This window comes from Rhinoraja longicauda, chromosome 25 (genome assembly GCF_053455715.1).
Source record: "Rhinoraja longicauda isolate Sanriku21f chromosome 25, sRhiLon1.1, whole genome shotgun sequence".
NCBI classification, from domain to species: domain Eukaryota; kingdom Metazoa; phylum Chordata; class Chondrichthyes; order Rajiformes; family Arhynchobatidae; genus Rhinoraja; species Rhinoraja longicauda.
The window spans coordinates 4,737,287-4,756,310 of NC_135977.1; the positions used below are offsets into that span (position 1 = coordinate 4,737,287).

The following is a 19,024-nucleotide window of genomic DNA, read 5'->3' on the forward strand; positions in this document are numbered from 1 at the left end:
ACCGCTGCGCTACCGTGCCGCCACATGCCCCCGTCTACTCCTGATAGGTTTGGGTTTGGTGTAGATGTGGTAATCTATGTCGAGCTGACCATTTAACATTTTGTAAAAACAGGTCATTTTGTTGATCTTTCTGCAGATCGCCCAAGAGCCCAGAGCCAGGTTTGTTGGACAAGGGGAGTGAGAAACGGCTGCTCTCCAGAACCCTATCGGACAGCCCGGTCCCTGAGGAGGAGGGCGTGGAGCGCAGCAACTACACCGAGTTTGAGGCCTGCTGCCCGAACGCCAGCCACTGCCATGCCCCACCAGACCAGGCCGACCCGCTCCAGAACTACCCAGGGACACGCCACCTGGCGCCATCTCTGCCGCCGGAGTCCCCGCGCGAGCCTCCGGGCACCGCCGACCCTCGACCCCCAAGCAAGGCCTCGTTGACCTCCTCTTCCGGCCTCTCTTGGTCTTCGGGCCATCTGGACGAGGGAGGCCCCGAGCACTTTGTGGACCTCTACATGGAGCTGATCGAGGACAGGTTGGACAGCCCGGCCGGCGACCCCACGACGGGAAGCCCAGCGGCGGGATCTGAGGTCTGTCCCGGTTGTCACCAGACGGAAGCCTCCTCCACGTCTCCGGGGATCCACTCCGCCGATCTCCAAGGTTTGCCCTCGCAACAACACCGCCCTCTCGGCGGCGGTCAGGAGGGCCACGCTGGTGGTGCTGGAGGTCCCCCTGTAGCGTGCAGAGGAGATGGTGCGGACATTGAACAGGCTACGTCCCTGGCACGTGAACCCAACGACCAGGAGAAGCTGGTGAGACTGAGCCTGTACATTCACACGGTGAAAGGACTGGTCATGTCCCTGTTGGCTGAGGACGGGTTCCAAGCCCAGCAAAGGGCTATTGAAGATGTCGTGAGTAGCCAACTCCTGCCGAATAAGTCGCAAAGCTAAACTACGAAGAGGGGGATGAGAGTAGGGGTTGCCAACTTTCTCACTCCCAGATAAGGGACAAAAGGCGACGTCACCTCACCGCCCTGCGCCCCACGTGACCTCACCTAGCCAGCGGCCACGTGCTCCATCTCTACCCATGGCGGCCGCCTGGGCCGGGAGGTGGGTCGCTACGCAACCTCTATTAGGCCGCGCCCGGGCCTCCGGGCCTACACTGTCCGGACTGCAGATTCCGGGCCTACAGGGTCCGGGCCTACAGTGTCCGGGCCTACAGGGTCCGAACCTACAGGGTCCGAACCTACTGGGTCCGGGCCTACAGCGTCCGAGCCCACACTGTCCAGGCCTAAGCGTCCGGGCCTACAGCACCCCCCAGGCCTAATACGGGACAAGGGCTAAATTGGTTTGTCCTGTACGGGACCGCCCTTCCATCCAATTCAACACTAACGTTGCCGTGACTGCGACCCCTAGCTGCTGCGTGCATTCGTAGGCTAGGCCCAGACGTGTCTGAGCAAGTGGCCATTGCATTTATGCAGTGCTCTCTGAATATCTACAGACTCTAATCACTCCTGCCTCCTCCACAGTACCACAGCTCACTGGCGTCTCTAAATGGGTTAGAGGTGCACCTGGGTGAGACTCTACTCAGCAAGAGTTTCTGCAACCTACTGGGCTTTAACTTTGCACATTATGACTGCATTCAACATATACTCACAGGTCAGTATTTAGCTGTGTGTGTGTGTGTGTGTGTGTGTGTGTGTGTGTGTGTGTGTGTGCATGTGTGTGCTTGCATGCGTGTGTGTGTGTGCGCATGGGTGTGCCTGTATACGTGTGTGTTATGTCTCTGCGTGACTGTCTGTGTGTGTGTGTGTCTGTGTATATGTCTGTCTGTGCGTGTATCTGTGTGCGTGTGTATGTGTCTGTGTGTATCTCTGTGTGTGTGTGTGTGTGTGTGTGTGTGTGTGTGTGTGTGTGTGTGTGTGTGTGTGTGTGTGTGTCACGGTCTGTGTATCTCAGTCTGTGTGTCTGTGTGTTGGTTTAGGTTTATTATTGTCCATTGTGCCGAGGTACAGGGCAAGGTTTTGTTTTGCATGCTGTCTATCAGGTCAGATAATACCGTGCATAAACACGATCCAGGCAAACTCAAGTGCAACAGGTGGAGGAGCAAAGGGGAAGATACAGAGTGCAGAATATAGTTCTCAGCATCGTAGCGCACCAGTTCCACAGACAAAGTCCAATGTCCGCAATGGGGTAGAGATGGTGAATCGGACAGCGCCCTAGTTTATGGAAGGGCCGTTCAGAAGCCTGATAACAGAGGGGGAGAACTGTTCCTGAGTCTGGCGGTGCGCGCTTCCAAGCTTCACCACCCTCTGACTAAAGAATTTCCTCCTCACCTCCTTTCTAAAAGAACGCCCTTTAATTCTGAGGCCGTGACCTCTGGTCCTGGACTCTCCCACCAGTGGAAACACCCCCTCTCCACATCCACTCTATAACCTACGCAGAGAAAAGGAGAAACTCCAAAGTCGAGATTTTCTGTCTTTAAGAAGGACCCGAAACGTCACCCATTCCTTCTCTCCAGAGATGCTGCCTGTCCCGCTGAGTTACTCCAGCATTTTGTGTTCCACCTTTGGTGTAAACCAGCATCTGCAGTTCCTTCCTGCACAAATTGAGGGGCGGTTGTTGGTATCTGTAATATTTTTGTCCTTATGATTAATAAATGCCCTCGGGGACGTTGGCTCGGGCCATTGAAGAGCATCGTGGGTATAGTACAGGACTCACGTAGCATTGAAATCAGGTTGGGAAAGGCACATCTGAAAAAGCACCAGCAGATGTCATCAGTGAGTATAAGAAAATAACTGCAGATGCTGGTACAAATCGAAGGTATTTATTCACAAAATGCTGGAGTAACTCAGCGGGTCAGGCAGCATCTCAGGAGAGAAGGAATGGGTGACGTTTCGGGTCGAGACCCTTCTTCAGACTGATGTCAGGGGGGGCGGGACAAAGGAAGGATATAGGTGGAGACAGGAAGATAGAGGGAGAACTGGGAAGGGGGAGGGGAAGAGAGGGACAGAGGAACTATCTAAAGTTGGAGAAGTCGATGTTCATACCGCTGGGCTGCAAGCTGCCCAGGCGAAATATGAGGTGCTGTTCCTCCAATTTCCGGTGGACCTCACTATGGCACTGGAGGAGGCCCATGACAGAAAGGTCAGACTGGGAGTGGGAGGGGGAGTTGAAGTGCTCGGCCACCAGTGATCTCTGTTCTATAGACAATAGACAATAGGTGCAGGAGTAGGCCATTCGGCCCTTCGAGACAGCACCGCCATTCAATGTGATCATGGCTGACCATTCACAATCAGTACCCCGTTCCTGCCTTCTCCCCATACCCCCTGACTCCGCTATCCTTAAGAGCTCTATCCAGCTCTCTCTTGATTGTAGTAACTCAGCGGGACAGGCAGCATCCCTGGAGCCAAATGGATTGGTGACGTTTACCACGCGTCTACCCTGTCACAGGGAGAACGTGCAAACTTCATACAGACAGCAATTTACAATGATACCATGCCAATTGACGATGATAAAGGAAACAGGCCATTGTTAGCTACCTCGGTAAACATGACAATAAACTAAAACTCAAACCGGTAAAAATTAGAACGGGCAGTCAGGGGTTTACGGGGAGAAGGCAGGTGAATGGGGTTAAGAGGGCGAGCGAGATAGGCAATAGACAATAGGTGCAGGAGGAGGCCATTCGGCCCTTCGGCCCTTCGAGCCAGCACCGCCATTCAATGTGATCATGGCTGATCATTCTCAATCAGTACCCCGTTCCTGCCTTCTCCCCATAACCCCTGACCCCGCTATCCTTAAGAGCTCTAACCAGCTCTCTCTTGAATGCATTCAGAGAATTGGCCTCCACTGCCTTCTGAGGCAGAGAATTCCACAGATTCACAACTCTCTGACTGAAAAAGGTTTTCCTCATCTCAGTTTTATCTTATATTGAAACATATAAGATAATTAGGGGATTGGACACATTAGAGGCAGGAAACATGTTTCCAATGTTGGGGGAGTCCAGGACAAGGGGCCACAGTTTAAGAATAAGGGGTAGGCCATTTAGAACGGAGATGAGGAAGAACTTTTTCAGTCAGAGAGTGGTGAAGGTGTGGAATTCTCTGCCTTAGAAGGCAGTGGAGGCCAGTTCGTTGGATGCTTTCAAGAGAGAGCTGGATAGAGCTCTTAAGGATAGCGGAGTGAGGGGGTATGGGGAGAAGGCAGGAACGGGGTACTGATTGAGAGTGATCAGCCATGATCGCATTGAATGGCGGTGCTGGCTCGAAGGGCTGAATGGCCTACTCCTGCACCTATTGTCTATTGTCTATTGTCAGTTCTAAGTGGCCTGCCCCTTATTCTTAAACTGTGGCCCCTTGTTCTGGACTCCCCCAAATGACAACACAATAGATCAGCCATGATTGAATGGCAGTCTGTAGTTTGATTGAAAGTCTGTAGTTTCTTTTGTTGCTCTGGTTTATTTTCACCCACATGTTTAGACCGTAATGTTGTGTCCTTATTGTTTTGATGTGTTTATGCTTTATTCTTAATTGTTAACTGTATGTTTGTGTTGTCATTTGTGAGCGGAGCACCAAGGCACATTCCTTGTATGTGCACATACTTGGCCAATAAACTTATTCATTCATTCATTCATTCAGTGTATACTTAGATTTTATTTTTAGATTTAGAGATACAGCGCGGAAACAGGCCCTTCGGCCCACTGAGTCCGCGCCGCCCGGCGATCCCCGCACATTAACACTATCCTACACACACTAGGGGCAATTTTTACATTTACCCAGTCAATTAACCTACATACCTGCACGTCTTTGGAGTGTGGGAGGAAACCGAAGATCTAGGAGAAAACCCACGCAGGTCGCGGGGAGAACGTACAAACTCCGTACAGACGGCGCCCGTAGTCGGGATCGAACCCGAGTCTCCGGCGCTGCATTCGCTGTAAGGCGGCAACTCTACCGCTGCGCCACCGTGTTTATCCTTTATTCTTCATTGTTAACAGTGTGTTTGTGTTGTCATTTGTGAGCGGAGCACCAAGGCACATTCCTTGTACATGCACATACTTGGCCAATAAACATTCATTCATTCAGAGTAGACTTGATGGGCCGAATGGCCTAATTCTGCCCCTGTCACTTGTGACGTTATAATCCATCTCTTTTGTGACTGAATAAAAACCAGCGATCTGCTTTTCTTTTGAAGCTCATCTCTCTCCTGGCGTACAAAAGGGCCAATTCCTTCGAGCGACGTCAATGATGCACAATGACCTGACCCTCCACAGCGGTATTCGAGAGATGACCGTCAGGTACGCGGGATAGGTCTGAGAGAGGGTCAAGTGTGTCAGCACCAGGGAGCGGAACAATGTCGCCCCAGCTCGCGTCGGAAGGAACTGCAGGTGCTGGCTTAAATCGAAGACAGACGCAAAAATGCTGGAGTAACTCAGCGGGGACAGGCGGCATCTCCGGAGACGTAAAAGGGACGGGTGACGTTTTGGGTCGGCTTTTCCGGCACGTTAACGCAACGAATATACGGAGAGTTTGGGCGGCACGGTGGCGCAGCGGTAGAGTTGCCGTTTCACGGCGCCAGAGACCCCGGGTTCCATCCTGACCGCGGGCGCTGTCCGTACAGAGTTTGTACGTTCTCCCCGTGACCTGCGTGGGCATTTGTGAATAAACAGGTTTGTAGGTTAATTGGCTTGGTATAAAAATGTAAAATTGTCCCTTGTGTGTGCATGGCAGTGCTAATGTGCAGGGATCGCTGGTCGGTGTGGCCTCGGTGGGCTGAAGGGCCTGTTTCCGTGCTGTATCTGTAAACCTGCGTGGGTTTCCTCTGGGTTTTCCGGTTTCCTCCCACGTCTCAAAGATGTTTGTTTGGGTTTGTGGGTTAATTGACTTCTGAAAATTGTCCCTAGTATGTGTAGGATAGAACTAGAGTAGGGGATAATCGGTGGTCATGCGGTGGGCCGAAGGGCCTGTTTCCACGCTGTGTCTCCCATCCTTTTTCCCCAAACATACTGCCCTACCCGCTGAGTTACTCCAGCACTTTTTGTGTCCATCTTTGTTATGAACCAGCACCTGTAGTTCTTTGTTTCTACGCTTGGAGCAACTCCTGGGAATTTCAAAAGAGGTGACTGGGCCCAGCTTAACATCTCATCTCTACCGCTGTTCAGAGCAGCACTACCATGGTACTGACAGCCAGCCTAAACTAGGATATACAAGGTAACATGGACGGAACTGAAGACATGGCGGGCACGGTGGCACAGCGGGTAGGGCTGCTATTGAGGGCGTGCAGCGTAGGTTTACTAGGTTAATTCCCGGAATGGCGGGACTATCATATGTTAAAAGACTAGGCTTATATACACTGGAATTTAGAAGGATGAGAGGAGATCTTATTCAAACGTATAAGATTATTAAGGGGTTGGACACGTTAGAGGCAGGAAACATGTTCCCAATGTTGGGGGAGTCCAGAACAAGGGGCCACACAGTTTAAGAATAAGGGGTAGGCCATTTAGAACTGAGATGAGGAAAAACTTTTTCAGTCAGAGAGTTGTGAATCTGTGGAATTCTCTGCCTCAGAAGGCAGTGGAGGCCAATTCTCTGAATGCATTCAAGAGAGAGCTGGATAGAGCTCTTAAGGATAGTGGAGTATGGGGAGAAGGCAGGAACGGGGTACTGATTGAGAATGATCAGCCATGATCACATTGAATGGCGGTGCTGGCTCGAAGGGCCGAATGGCCTCCTCCTGCACCTATTGTCTATTGCCTATTGTCTCACAGCACCAGAGACCCAGGTTCGATCCTGACTACAGGTGCTGTCTGTACGGGGTTTGTACGTTCTCCACGTCACTGCTCAGCGGGACGGGCAGCATCTCTGGAGAGAAGGAGTGGGTGACGTTTGCGGGTCGAGACCCTTCTTAAGACAGCTTTTACAGGCAGTGGAGGCCGATTCACTGGATGTTTCCAAGAGAGACTTAGCATATAGCTCTCGGGGCTAACGGAATCAAGGGACATGGGGAGAAAGCAGGAATGGGGTACTGATTTTGGACGATCAGCCGTGATCGTATTGAACAGCGGTGCTGGCTCGAAGGGCCGAATGGCCTGCTCCTGCACCTACTTTCTAGGTTTCTAACCAGGTCACCCCGACCCGTACAGTGGTCCTCACCTCCTCCCCCTCCCCTCTGAACACCAACCTCTCTCACTGTGACTGCGTGGGTTTTCTCCGGGTGCTCCGGACAGAGTCCTCCCACATTCCAAAGGGCGAAGGGAGCGGATGAGAATGTGGGATAACATTAGAACCAGGTGACCAATGGTCGGCAGGGTCTCGGTGGGCTGAAGGGCCTGTTTCCCCCCAACCAGGTGCTGTTGTATCTAAACCAAACTTGGTCCGCCTGTAATTATCCTTGCCGCTTTTCTCCGACAGAAACGCTTCCACCGCCGTGTACAGTTGCCGCAACTCGGCCCAGGAGACTCACTTCCAATACCTAGCGACTCCCGTCCGCAACTCCGGCGTTCCAAACCCTCACGACAGCGCTTTTGCCTTGCCGGGGAGAGCCAAGCAGAAGCTGCTGAAGTACGGAGTGAACCTGCTCTGAAGAAGGGTCCGGACCCGAAACGTCACCTGTCCGTGTCCTCCGGAGGTGCTGCCTCGCCCGCTGAGTTCCTCCGTCTCAAGATTCCAGCATCCTTAGTTCCTTGCACCTCCAGAGATGTCGAGGGACCTGCTGAGTTCCTCCAACACTCTGCGTACTACGCAAGGTTCCGGCATCTGCAGATCTCTGTGCCTCCAGAGAACCTGCCTGATCCATCGAGTTACTCCAGCAGTTTGTGTTCTACGCAAGATTCCAGCATCTGCAGTTGCTGTGCCTCCAGAGATGTTGAGGGACCTATTGAGTTCCTCCAGCACTTTGCATTCTATGCAAGTTCCCAGCATCTGCAGTTCCTTGCACCTCCATTTTACTGCTCTCAGCGATGTCAGTCTCTGAGATTAGACTGCAGGGTTAAAACCAACAATTGCTAGTGCCTTTATTTTTTTTAAACAGTGGCAAAATGGAGAAAGGTGTAACTTTTTTAAGGTAGACACAAAATGCTGGAGTAACTCAGCGGGACAGGCAGCATCTCGGGAGAGAAGGAATGGGTGACGTTTCAATAGACAATAGACAATAGGTGCAGGAGGAGGCCATTCGGCCCTTCGAGCCAGCACCGCCATTCAATGTGATCATGGCTGATCATTCTCAATCAGTACCCCGTTCCTGCCTTCTCCCCATCCCCCCAGACTCCGCTATCTTTAAGAGCTCTATCTAGCTCTCTCTTGAATGCATTCAGAGAATTGGCCTCCACTGCCTTCTGAGGCAGAGAATTCCACAGATTCACAACTCTCTGACTGAAAAAGTTTTTCCTCATCTCAGTTCTAAATGGCCGAACCCTTATTCTTAAACTGTGGCCCCTCAACTCCCCCAACATTGGGAACATGTTTCCTGCCTCTAACGTGTCCAACCCCTTAATAATCTTATACATTTCGATAAGTTCTCCTCTCATCCTTCTAAATTCCAGTGTATACAAGCCTAGTCGCTCCAGTCTTTCAACATATGATAGTCCCGCCATTCTGGGAATTAACCTAGTAAACCTACGCTACATGCCCTGTCTTGACCCGAAACGTCACCCATTCCTTCTCTCCCGAGATGCTGCCTGACCCGCTGAGTTACTCTGGCATTTTGTGTCTACCTTCGATTTAAACCACCAGCATCTGCAGTTTTTTTTCCTACATAATTTTTTTAATGTTGTCCCTCGATTTACAATCATTACTTGGGTCTTGGAGGCGACCTCTTTGTTTCTCTGCTTAGACTGAGCGATACCTGGACAAGCCTAATAATATGCCTTGGTTTTGTTCAGGAAACTCTTCAAAGTGAAGATTGATATCAAATATCTTGATGGATCTAAACCAGGGTTTCAGAAGTTCATAAGTCAGAGGAGCAGAATGGAGATCATAAGGAATAGAAGCAGAATTAGGCCATTCGGCCCATCGAGTCTACTCCGACTTTCAATCATGGCTGACCTATCTCTCCCTCCTAACTCCATTCTCCTGCCTTTCCCCCCCCCATAAACCTCTGACACCTGTACCTTTCAACACCTTTTGGCCCATCATGTCTACTCCGCCATTCATTCATGGCCGATTTATCTTGCCCTCTCAACCCTTCTCCTGCCTTCTCCCCCGTAAGCCTTGACACTCGTACTGCAGAAGCAATGCAAAATGATTATTGGAGCAGTCGAGAGCACCTAATGGGAAACCTTCTGTACCATTGACTATTGGGTCAAGCATAGTGCAATAGGTTTATGTTCATAGGTTCGATGAGCAGAATTAGGCCATTCGGCCCATCAAGTCTACTCCACTGCCAGCAACAGAATCAAGGACCAGTCTCACCCCCGGCCACTCCCTCTTCTCCCCTCTCCCATCGGGCAAAAGGTACAGAAGTGTGAAAACGCACACCTCCAGATTCAGGGGGAGTTTCTTCCCGGCTGTTATCAGGCAACTGAACCGTCCTTCCACAACCAGAGAGCAGTGCTGAACTACCGTCTACCTCATTGGTGACCCTCGGACTATCCTTGATCGGACTTTACCTTAAACTAAACGTTATTTTCTGTATCTGCACACTGTAAACGGCTCGATTGTAAAATCATGTCTTGCCTTCCCGCTGACTGGTTACAGCCAAAAAGCTTTTCACTGTACCTCGGTACGCGTGACAATAAACTAGACTGAGTTCATTCAATCACGGCTGATCTGTCTTTCCCAGTGACTCGATGGGTCGAAGGGCCTGTTTCCATGCTGTGCCTTTCAATCAAGCAATTGCTGATTGGCAACATCAATGCTGGCCCACAGCAAAGAACCACCTTTTTGTGTCCCTGTGAGATGGGGGCAAAAGCTGTGCACCAACTGACCCTCTTTTCCCACTAAAGACCACCCAGACCATGGCACAATTGCCCACTCTCTAGTGTAGTTTAGAGATACAGTGTGGAGACCGGCCTACTGAGTCCTCATCGATCGCCCGTTCACACTAGTTCCATGACCCCTAGGGTTGCCAACTGTCCCGTATTAGCCTGGACATCCCGTATTTTGGGCTAAATTGGTTTGTCCCGTATGGGACCGCCCTTGTCCCGTATTAGGCCCGGGGGGGCGCTGTAGGCCCAAACAGTGTAGGTCCGGACACTAGGTCTGGACGCTGTAGGTACGGACTGTGTAGGTCCGGACGCTGTAAGTCCGGACAGTGTAGGCCCGGACACTGTAGGTCCGGACAGTGTAGGCCCGGACAGTGTAGGCCCGGACACTGTAGGTCCGGACAGTGTAGACCCGGACACTGTAGGTCCGGGCAGTGTAGGCCCGGACAGTGTAGGCCCGGACACTGTAGGTCCGGACAGTGTAGGCCGGACAGTGTAGGCCCGGGGGGCACTGTAGGCCCGGACAGTGTAGACCCAGACAGTGTAGGCCCGGGCACCGCCTAACGGAGGTTGCATAGCAACCCGCCTCCCGGCTCGGGCCGCCGCCATTGATGGAGCGGGAGCACGTGGCCGCTGGCTGGGTGAGGTCATGTGGGGCGCGGGGCGGTGACGTCACCTTTTGTCCCTTATTTGGGAGTGAGATAGTTGGCAATCCTAGTGTTCTCCTACTTTCTCATCCTATAGACAATAGACAATAGGTGCAGGAGGAGGCCATTCGGCCCTTCGAGCCAGCACCACCATTCAATGTGATCATGGCTGATCATTCTCAATCAGTACCCCGTTCCTGCCTTCTCCCCATACCCCCTGACTCCACTATCCTTAAGAGTTCTATCCAGCTCTCTCTCTCTCTACAAACCAGTGGGAAAGTTAGTTAAGGGGTACAGCATGGAAACAGGCTCTTTGGTCACCCGTACCCTCGTTCACCTACACAGTAGTTCTGTGGTACCCTAGTTTCGTGTTACCGGTTTCCATCCCGACGGCGGGTGCTGTTTGTACGGAGTTTGTACGTTCTCCCCGTGACCTGCGTGGGTTTTTGCTGAGATCTTCGGTTTCCTCCCACACTCCAAAGACGTGCAGGTGTGTAGGTGGATTGGCTTGGTGTAGGTGAAAATTGTCCCTAGTGTGTGTAGGATCGTGATAGTGCGCGGGAATCGCTGGTCGGCGCGGGCTCGGTGGGCCGAAGGGCCTGTTTCCACGCTGTATCTCTGAACTAAAAGTCAACTCTACCTTTAAATCATAGCTGATCTATCTCTCCCTCTTAACCCCATTATGTGGCCATTGGTCCAAAAACGCTCACCAAATCCACCCAAAACTTCATCCTCAACATTGATGGTCTCCCAGTATCCACCTCACCTCACATCCGGAATCTTGGAATCATCTTTGATCAAACCCTCTCCTTCGACAAACACATCAATCACATCACAAAGACAGCCTTCTTCCACCTCAAAAACATTGCCCGTCTCCGTCCATCCCTCTCCTCCACAGCTGCAGAAACCCTCATCCACGCCTTCATCACCTCCCGTCTGGACTACTGCAACAGCCTCCTCTATGGCTCACCCTCAAAAATCATCAATAAACTTCAATACATTCAAAACTCCGCTGCCCGTCTACTCACCCACACCCCGATCCGTGACCATATCACCCCCGTCCTTTACAAACTCCACTGGCTCCCCATCCCCCAGAGAATCCAGTACAAAATCCTCCTCATGACCTACAAAGCCCTCCATAACCTGGCCCCATCCTACCTGACCGACCTCCTCCACAGGCACACTCCCACCTGCACCCTCCGCTCTGCTGCTGCCAATCTCCTATCCCCCCACATCCGGACCAAACTCAGATCCTGGGGGGACAGGGCTTTCTCCATCGCTGCTCCCACCCTATGGAACTCACTACCCCAAACCGTCAGAGACTCCTCCACACTCACCACATTCAAAACATCACTGAAGTCTCACCTGTTCAGTACTGCCTTCAACCACTGAAGGTCACCTCACCTTCTGTCTCCTTTCTCTGTTCGTTTACTTATTTATCTATTTATTCACTTCCCTATATTCTCTAAATCCCTGTAAAGCGTCTTTGAGTGTATGAAAAGCGCTATATAAATGTAATGCATTATTATTATTATTATCTCCTGTTAACTCACAAACCGTATATGGTAAGGCTGTTCCAAAGTATGTCCACACTCGTACGCATCAATACTGTGACTTTGACAGCAGGTTAATGCCTCAACCCCTAATAAAAGCTCGGGGTTTGTTTAGCATGACAGCACCAAATCAGCCACATTTAGCCTCGCAGTGTGGCTCTCTTTTGTTCAGATTTAGTATTTCTTGACAGCAAGGCCTTGCAGCCTGAGCTGCAGACTGACTAATCAGGTCCTTACTGCTCACCAACATATTGATTACCTGTTAGCCCCGTCACTGATGGATACTAGTGATAAAGGCACAGTTAACCGTTGATAATCCGCACCTCTCAGTCACGGGAGCAGAATTAGGCCATTCGGCCCATCACGTTGGGTGGCACGGTGGCGCGGCGGTAGAGTTGCTGCCTCACAGCGCCAGGGACTCGGGTTCGATCCCGACTACGGGCGCTGTCTGTACGGAGTTTGTACGTTCTCCCCCGTGGCCTGCGTGGGTTTTCTCCGGGTGCTCCGGTTTCCTCCCACACTCCAAAGACGTGCAGGTTTGTAGGTTAATTGGCTTGGTATGTATGTAAATAAATTGGCTCTAGCGTGTGTAGGATAGTGTTAGTGTGCAGGGATCGCTGCATGGCATGGACTCAGTGAGCTGACGGGACTGTTTCTGTGCATCATTAAGACAGAAAGCTTCCAGCTTCATGAAACACATGAAACAGTCCCTATTATCGTATCAAAACGTATAAGATTATTAAGGGGTTGGACACGTTAGAGGCAGGAAACATGTTCCCAATGTTGGGGGAGTCCAGAACAAGGGGCCACAGTTTAAGAATAAGGGGTAGGCCATTTTGAACTGAGATGAGGAAAAACTTTTTCAGTCAGAGAGTTGTGAATCTGTGGAATTCTCTGCCTCAGAAGACAGCGGAGGCCAATTCTCTGAATGCATTCAAGAGAGAGCTACATAGAGCTCTTAAGGATAGCGGAGTCAGGGGGTATGGGGAGAAGGCAGGAACGGGGTACTGATTGAGAATGATCAGCCATGATCACATTGAATGGCGGTGCTGGCTTGAAGGGTCGAAAGGCCTCCTCCTGTACCCATTGTCTATTGTCTATTTACATTCCAAGTTATGTAAATAGGTGCCACATGGAATGATGGAATAGGGGCTGTGGAATGATGGGAATGCTGGAAGGTTTTCCCTTGGCTCCTGACTCGGCTTCAGTCAGAGGGCGGTGAATCTGTGGGATTCTTTGCCACAGGAGGCTGTGGAGGCCAAGTCAGTGGATATTTTTTAAGGCAGAGATAGACAGGCTCTCGATTAGTACAGGTGTCAGGGGTCATGGGGAGGAGGCAGGAGAATGGGGTTAGGAGGGAGAGATAGATCAGCCATGATTGAATGGCGGAGTAGACTTGACATAGAAACTTAAAAAATAGGTGCAGGAGGAGGCCATTCGGCCCTTCGAGCCAGCACCACCATTCAATGTGATCATGGCTGACTATCCACTATCAGTTCCCCGTGCCTGCCTTCTCCCCATATCCCTTGATTCCGCTAGGCCCTGGTAAACACCTCGTAAGTGGTTATCTATCTCGTGCAGGTTGGAGTGAGTAGAGTAGTGATTACATTTTGAAGTGGGCCTTTTTGACAAGCTGGTCGGCGCGGTCCCGGTGGGACGAAAGGGCCTGTTTCCGCGCTGTATCTCTAAACTCTAATCTCCAGGATTTTGAAGGTATAACTCAGCGGGTCAGGCAGCATCTCTGGAGAGAAGGAATGGGTGACGTTTCGGGTCGAGACACTTCGGACTCAGCGGGTCGGGCAACATCTCTGGAGAGAAGGAATGGGTGACGTTTCGGGTCGAGACCCTTCGGACTCAGCGGGTCGGGCAGCATCTCTGGAGAGAAGGAGACGGTTCTCGACCCGAAAAGTCATCAGTCTGAAGAAGGGTCTCGACCCCGAAACGTCACCCATTCCTTCTCTCCTGAGATGCTGCCTGACCCGCTGAGTTACTCCAGCATTTTGTGATACCTTCGATTTGTACCAGCATCTGCAGTTATTTTCCTGCACAACTCCAGGATTTCAGCTGGCCGAGTCTTCAGTGGCCACAACATTGGCTTTTTTTTTTGACTGGCTGTGGTTGGGAGTATTCTCAGCCTTCTAGAGGGGTGAGCAGAGGGTTCAGCTGTGGTAGCCCGACAGGTGCCCGAAGACAATGCTGCATTGAGCCGAATGTTGTCACATCACTCACTAATCCTGCACTTTGCAGCAAAGCCTCTCGGTGAATGCAGTTCCTGCATGACAATGAAGCTTTGCAGGGCCTGAGTTTAAAGAGCAGGCAGGATTAGCAGGGGACTTTAGGCTCCTCGGCCTTGAGAACATTATCACCCCATTATCCTCCCAGTTAAGGGCTGGGTTAGTCATCTGCATGTGAATGGTGGTGTTTTCCAAGGCTGGGTTTTAAACCTCCGCTACTCCAGGGGCCTGTTCTCCACAGCCCCAGTTGGAAGCCAGAGTCCACTGTGAATTATTTTTACAATAAAGGATCAATAATTCCAATAACGCAAACGAGAGAGAAAAAAAAAAACCCAGAAACACCACAGGGAAAGAGAACCAGTCTTTCTGAAGAAGGGTCTCGACCTGAAACGTCAACCATTCCTTCTCTCCTGAGATGCTGCCTGACCCGCTGAGTTACTCCAGCATTTTGTGATACCATACTATTAGTTTAGTTTAGAGATACGGCGCGGAAACAGGCCCTTCGGCCCACCGGGTCCGCGCCGACCAGCGATCCCCGCACACTGACACTATCCTACACCCACTAGGGACAATTTTTACATTTACCAAGCCAATTAACCTACAAACATGTACAGTCTGAAGAAGGGTCTCGACCCGAAACGTCACCCATTCCTTCTCTCCTGAGATGCTGCCTGACCTGCTGAGTTACTCCAGCATTTTGTGAATAAATACCTTTGATTTGTACCAGCATCTGCAGTTATTTTCTTATACATACATGTACGTCTTTTTGGAGTGTGGGAGGAAACCGAAGATCGCGGGGGGTAGGGAACCCATGCAGGTCACGGGGAGAACGTACAAACTCCGTACAGACAGCGCCCTCAGTCGGGATCGAACCAGGGTCTCCGGCGCTGCATTCGCTGTGAGGCAGCAACTCTACCGCCGCGCCACCGTGTCGCCCAGACTGTTGGGTTGCATCGTGGTGCGGTTTGGGAACAACTCTGCTGAAGACCACTATAAATTGCACAGAGTTGTAGATGTAGCCCGGTCCATCACACAGGACATTCATTGAAACTTACTCTGATTGAAACTTACCAAATAGTGAAAGGTTTGGATAGAGTGGATGTGGAGAGGATGTTTCCACCAGTGGGAGAGTCTAGGACCAGAGGGCACAGCCTCAGAATTAAAGGATGCTCCTTTAGGAAGGAGACAATAGACAATAGGTGCAGGAATAGGCCATTCAGCCCTTCGAGCCAGCACCACCATTCAATGTGATCATGGCTGATCATTCTCAATCAGTACCCCGTTCCTGCCTTCACCCCATACCCCCTGACTTCGCTATCCTTAAGAGCTCTATCCAGCTCTCTCTTGAATGCATTCAGAGAATTGGTCTCCACTGCCTTCTGAGGCAGTGAATTCCACAGATTCACAACTCTCTGACTGAAAAGGTTTTTCCTCATCTCCGTTCTAAATGGCCTACCCCTTATTCTTAAACTGTGGCCCCTGGTTCTGGACTCCCCCAACATTGGGAACATGTTTCCTGCCTCTAACGTGGCCCAACCCCTTAATAATCTTATCATATCATATATCATATATATACAGCCGGAAACAGGCCTTTTCGGCCCACCAAGTCCGTGCCGCCCTGTACAACTGCACACAGCACTCCAGGTGCGGTCTCACTAGGGCCCTGTACAACTGCACACAGCACTCCAGGTGCGGTCTCACTAGGGCCCTGTACAACTGCACACAGCACTCCAGGTGCGGTCTCACTAGTACAACTGCAGAAGGACCTCCTTGCTCCTATACTCAACTCCTCTTGTCTCACTCTCTCTCTTTCAAATGTGTGCAATATCCCTTTATTGTTCTGAAGGGGTTTAGATTTAGGGGCATTGTGTGGATGTGGCACTCAGCCAAATGGTTGCTATTTTGTGCACGAACCTTTATCTGTACTGTCAGGCAGATAATTCAGATATCACAGTCTCATCAGATTCTGACCCCCACCACATCTGCGCTGGTGTCTGTGTAACATGCAGGCACAGGAGCCTCTGACGACGTTAGGCTTGTATTCACTGGAGTTTAGAAGGATGAGAGGGGATCTTATAGAGACGTATAAAATTATCATATCATATCATATCATATATATACAGCCGGAAACAGGCCTTTTTGGCCCTCCAAGTCCGTGCCGCCCAGTGATCCCCGTACATTAACACTATCCTACACCCACAAGAGACAATTTTTACATTTACCCAGCCAATTAACCTACATACCTGTACGTCTGAAGAAGTGGTCTCGAGCCAAAAGATCACCCATTCCTTCCTTCCTTTCTGGAGATGCTGCCTGTCCCGTTGAGTTACTCCAGCATTTTATGTCCATTTGTCTAATCCAGCATCTGAAGTTTGTTGTTTCAACAAGTGCTTGTGAGGAGCTGTGACGGTTGCAATGGAAAGAGGGAAACAAAACAGAAACAGACATAGAAAGCATATTGGAAACAAAAAGCTGGAGTAACTCTTAAGGATAAGGGGGAAGTCTTTTAGGACCGAGATGAGAAAACATTTCTTCACACAGAGAGTGGTGAGTCTGTGGAATTCTCTGCCACAGAAGGTAGTTGAGGCCAGTTCATTGGCTATATTTAAGAGGTAGTTAGATGTGGCCCTTGTGGCTAAAGGGATCAGGGGGTATGGAGAGAAGGCAGGTACGGGATACTGAGCTGGATGATCAGCCATGATCATATTGAATGGCGGTGCTGGCTCGAAGGGCCGAATGGCCTACTCCTGCACCTATTTTCTATGTTTCTATGTTTCTAACTTAGCGGGTCAGGCAGCATCTCTGGAGAGAAGGAATGGGTGACGTTTCGGGTCGAGACCCTCCTTCTTTCAGGATGTGTCACAGCTTGGTTTGAGAACGGCTCCATGCAAGACCGCATGAATTGTGGACGCAGCCCAGACCATCGCACAAACCAACCAAATTGATCGGCCAACAGTCATACTCCAGCACTCTGCGTGTCTTTTGTTTGCAATAGGCACGTCACCTTAGATCGTTGGATGACAACAGAAACTAATGCTTAGTTTAGAGATGCAGCATGGAGAAAGGCCCTTCGGCCCACCGAGTCCATGCCGGCCACCGATCATGCTAGTTCTGCGTTATCTCACTTTGGCACATCTGCTCCCCACACGATAGGGGGCAGTTTACAGATGGCTAATTAACCTGCAAACGCACACGTCTTTGTGGTGTGGGAGGAAACCGGAGCACCCGGAGGAAACCCACGCGGTCACGGGGAGAACGTGCAAACTCCACACACACACACAGACGGACAGACAGACAGACGCACACACACACACAGACACACACACACACAGACAGCACCCAAGGCCTGGATCAAAGCGTGATCTCTGGCGCTGTGAGGCAGCAGCTCTACCCGCTGCACCACTGCGCTGCTCTTGGAAGGAACCTGTCCTTGTGTAAAATATCAAGCTGGGGTAAGTGCCAACAGAGAACTCCAGTCTGTTTAAAGTCCATTTTCATCCATTGACAAGTAATGCGTCTTGCTAAAGTTGAGGTGAGCCAATGTTATGAATGACAGATTTATAAACTATTTTCCCATTTAAAAGGCAATTTAAATATAATTTTTGAGCCAATTTCCTCCTTTGGTTGAAGATGGAGATGTTGGCTTCAACGGTTTGCCTTCAAAATTAAATGAATGTAATTCTCGTTTTCTATATCTAACCCCTGGCTAGAACCAGGACTCTCTTCCTTTGCAATCAGTTGGCTCAGATGCAGTGATTTAATCACAATCCAGGCCTCAATTCTGGCACCTTTGCTCCTCTGTAAAGTAGCGGCAGAGTTGATGTCTCACGGCGCCGGAGACCCGGGTTCCATCCCGACTACGGGCGCTGTCTGTACGGAGTTTGCACGTTCTCCCCGTGGGTTTTCTCCAATATCTTCGGTTTCCTCTCACACTCCAAAGACGTGCAGGTTTTTTTAGATTAATTGGCTTGGTATAAATGTAAATTATCCCTAGTGTGTGTAGGATCGTGTTAGTGTGCGGGGATCGCTGGTCGGTGTGGATCCGGTGGCTCAAAGGGCCTGTTTCCGCGCTGTATCTCTAAACTAAACTAAGTAAATTGATGTTATCAGGCAACTGAACCATCCCACCAACTAGAGAGAAGTCCTGAACAACTCTCTACCTCATTGGAGACTCTCGGGCTATCTTTGATCAGACTTTATCTTGCACTATATTCCCATTATCATGGGTCTGTACACTGTGAATGGCTCGATTGTAATCACGTATTGTCTTTCCGCTGACTGACACCCAACAAAGCTTTTCACTGTACCTCGGTCAACGGGGACAGTGTGGAGAGAGTGTCCAGCTTCACGTTTCTGGGCACTCACATTTCGGAGGACCTCACATGGTCCACTAACACTGCTGCGCTGGTCAAGAAGGCACAGCAACGACTGTTCTTCCTAAGAACACTGAAGAAGTCTGGTCTACCCCAACAGCTGCTGACGACATTCTACCACTGCACCATAGAGAGCATCCTAACACATGGCATCCCTGTGTGGTACCTCAGCTGCACGGAGGCAGAGAGGAAAGCTCTTCAGCGGGTAGTCCATAGAGCTCAGAAGACTATCAGAACACAGCTACCAGCCTTGGAGGGCATCTACAACACACGATGCCTCAGAAAAGCCACCAGCATCCAGACTCCTCACACCC

The 19,024-nt window shown here is 50.6% G+C and overlaps 1 protein-coding gene across 2 annotated transcripts in view; it reads left to right on the forward strand.

The window, feature by feature from the left end:
* hps4 (HPS4 biogenesis of lysosomal organelles complex 3 subunit 2) overlaps positions 1-18,464 on the forward strand; it is a 52,482-nt gene extending 34,018 nt beyond the window's left edge. Inside the window, exons 10-13 of one of the 2 annotated variants that reach the window (XM_078421556.1) lie at positions 137-899; positions 1,517-1,646; positions 5,178-5,280; positions 7,394-9,723. In XM_078421556.1, the coding sequence (XP_078277682.1) occupies positions 137-899; positions 1,517-1,646; positions 5,178-5,280; positions 7,394-7,565 (1,168 nt within the window). In that variant the 3' untranslated portion in view covers positions 7,566-9,723. Of the gene's footprint in view, positions 1-136; positions 900-1,516; positions 1,647-5,177; positions 5,281-7,393; positions 9,724-18,447 lie in introns of those variants that run through there. The other variant, XM_078421558.1, reaches the window with a different exon arrangement.
* Positions 18,465-19,024: the final 560 nt, after the last annotated feature.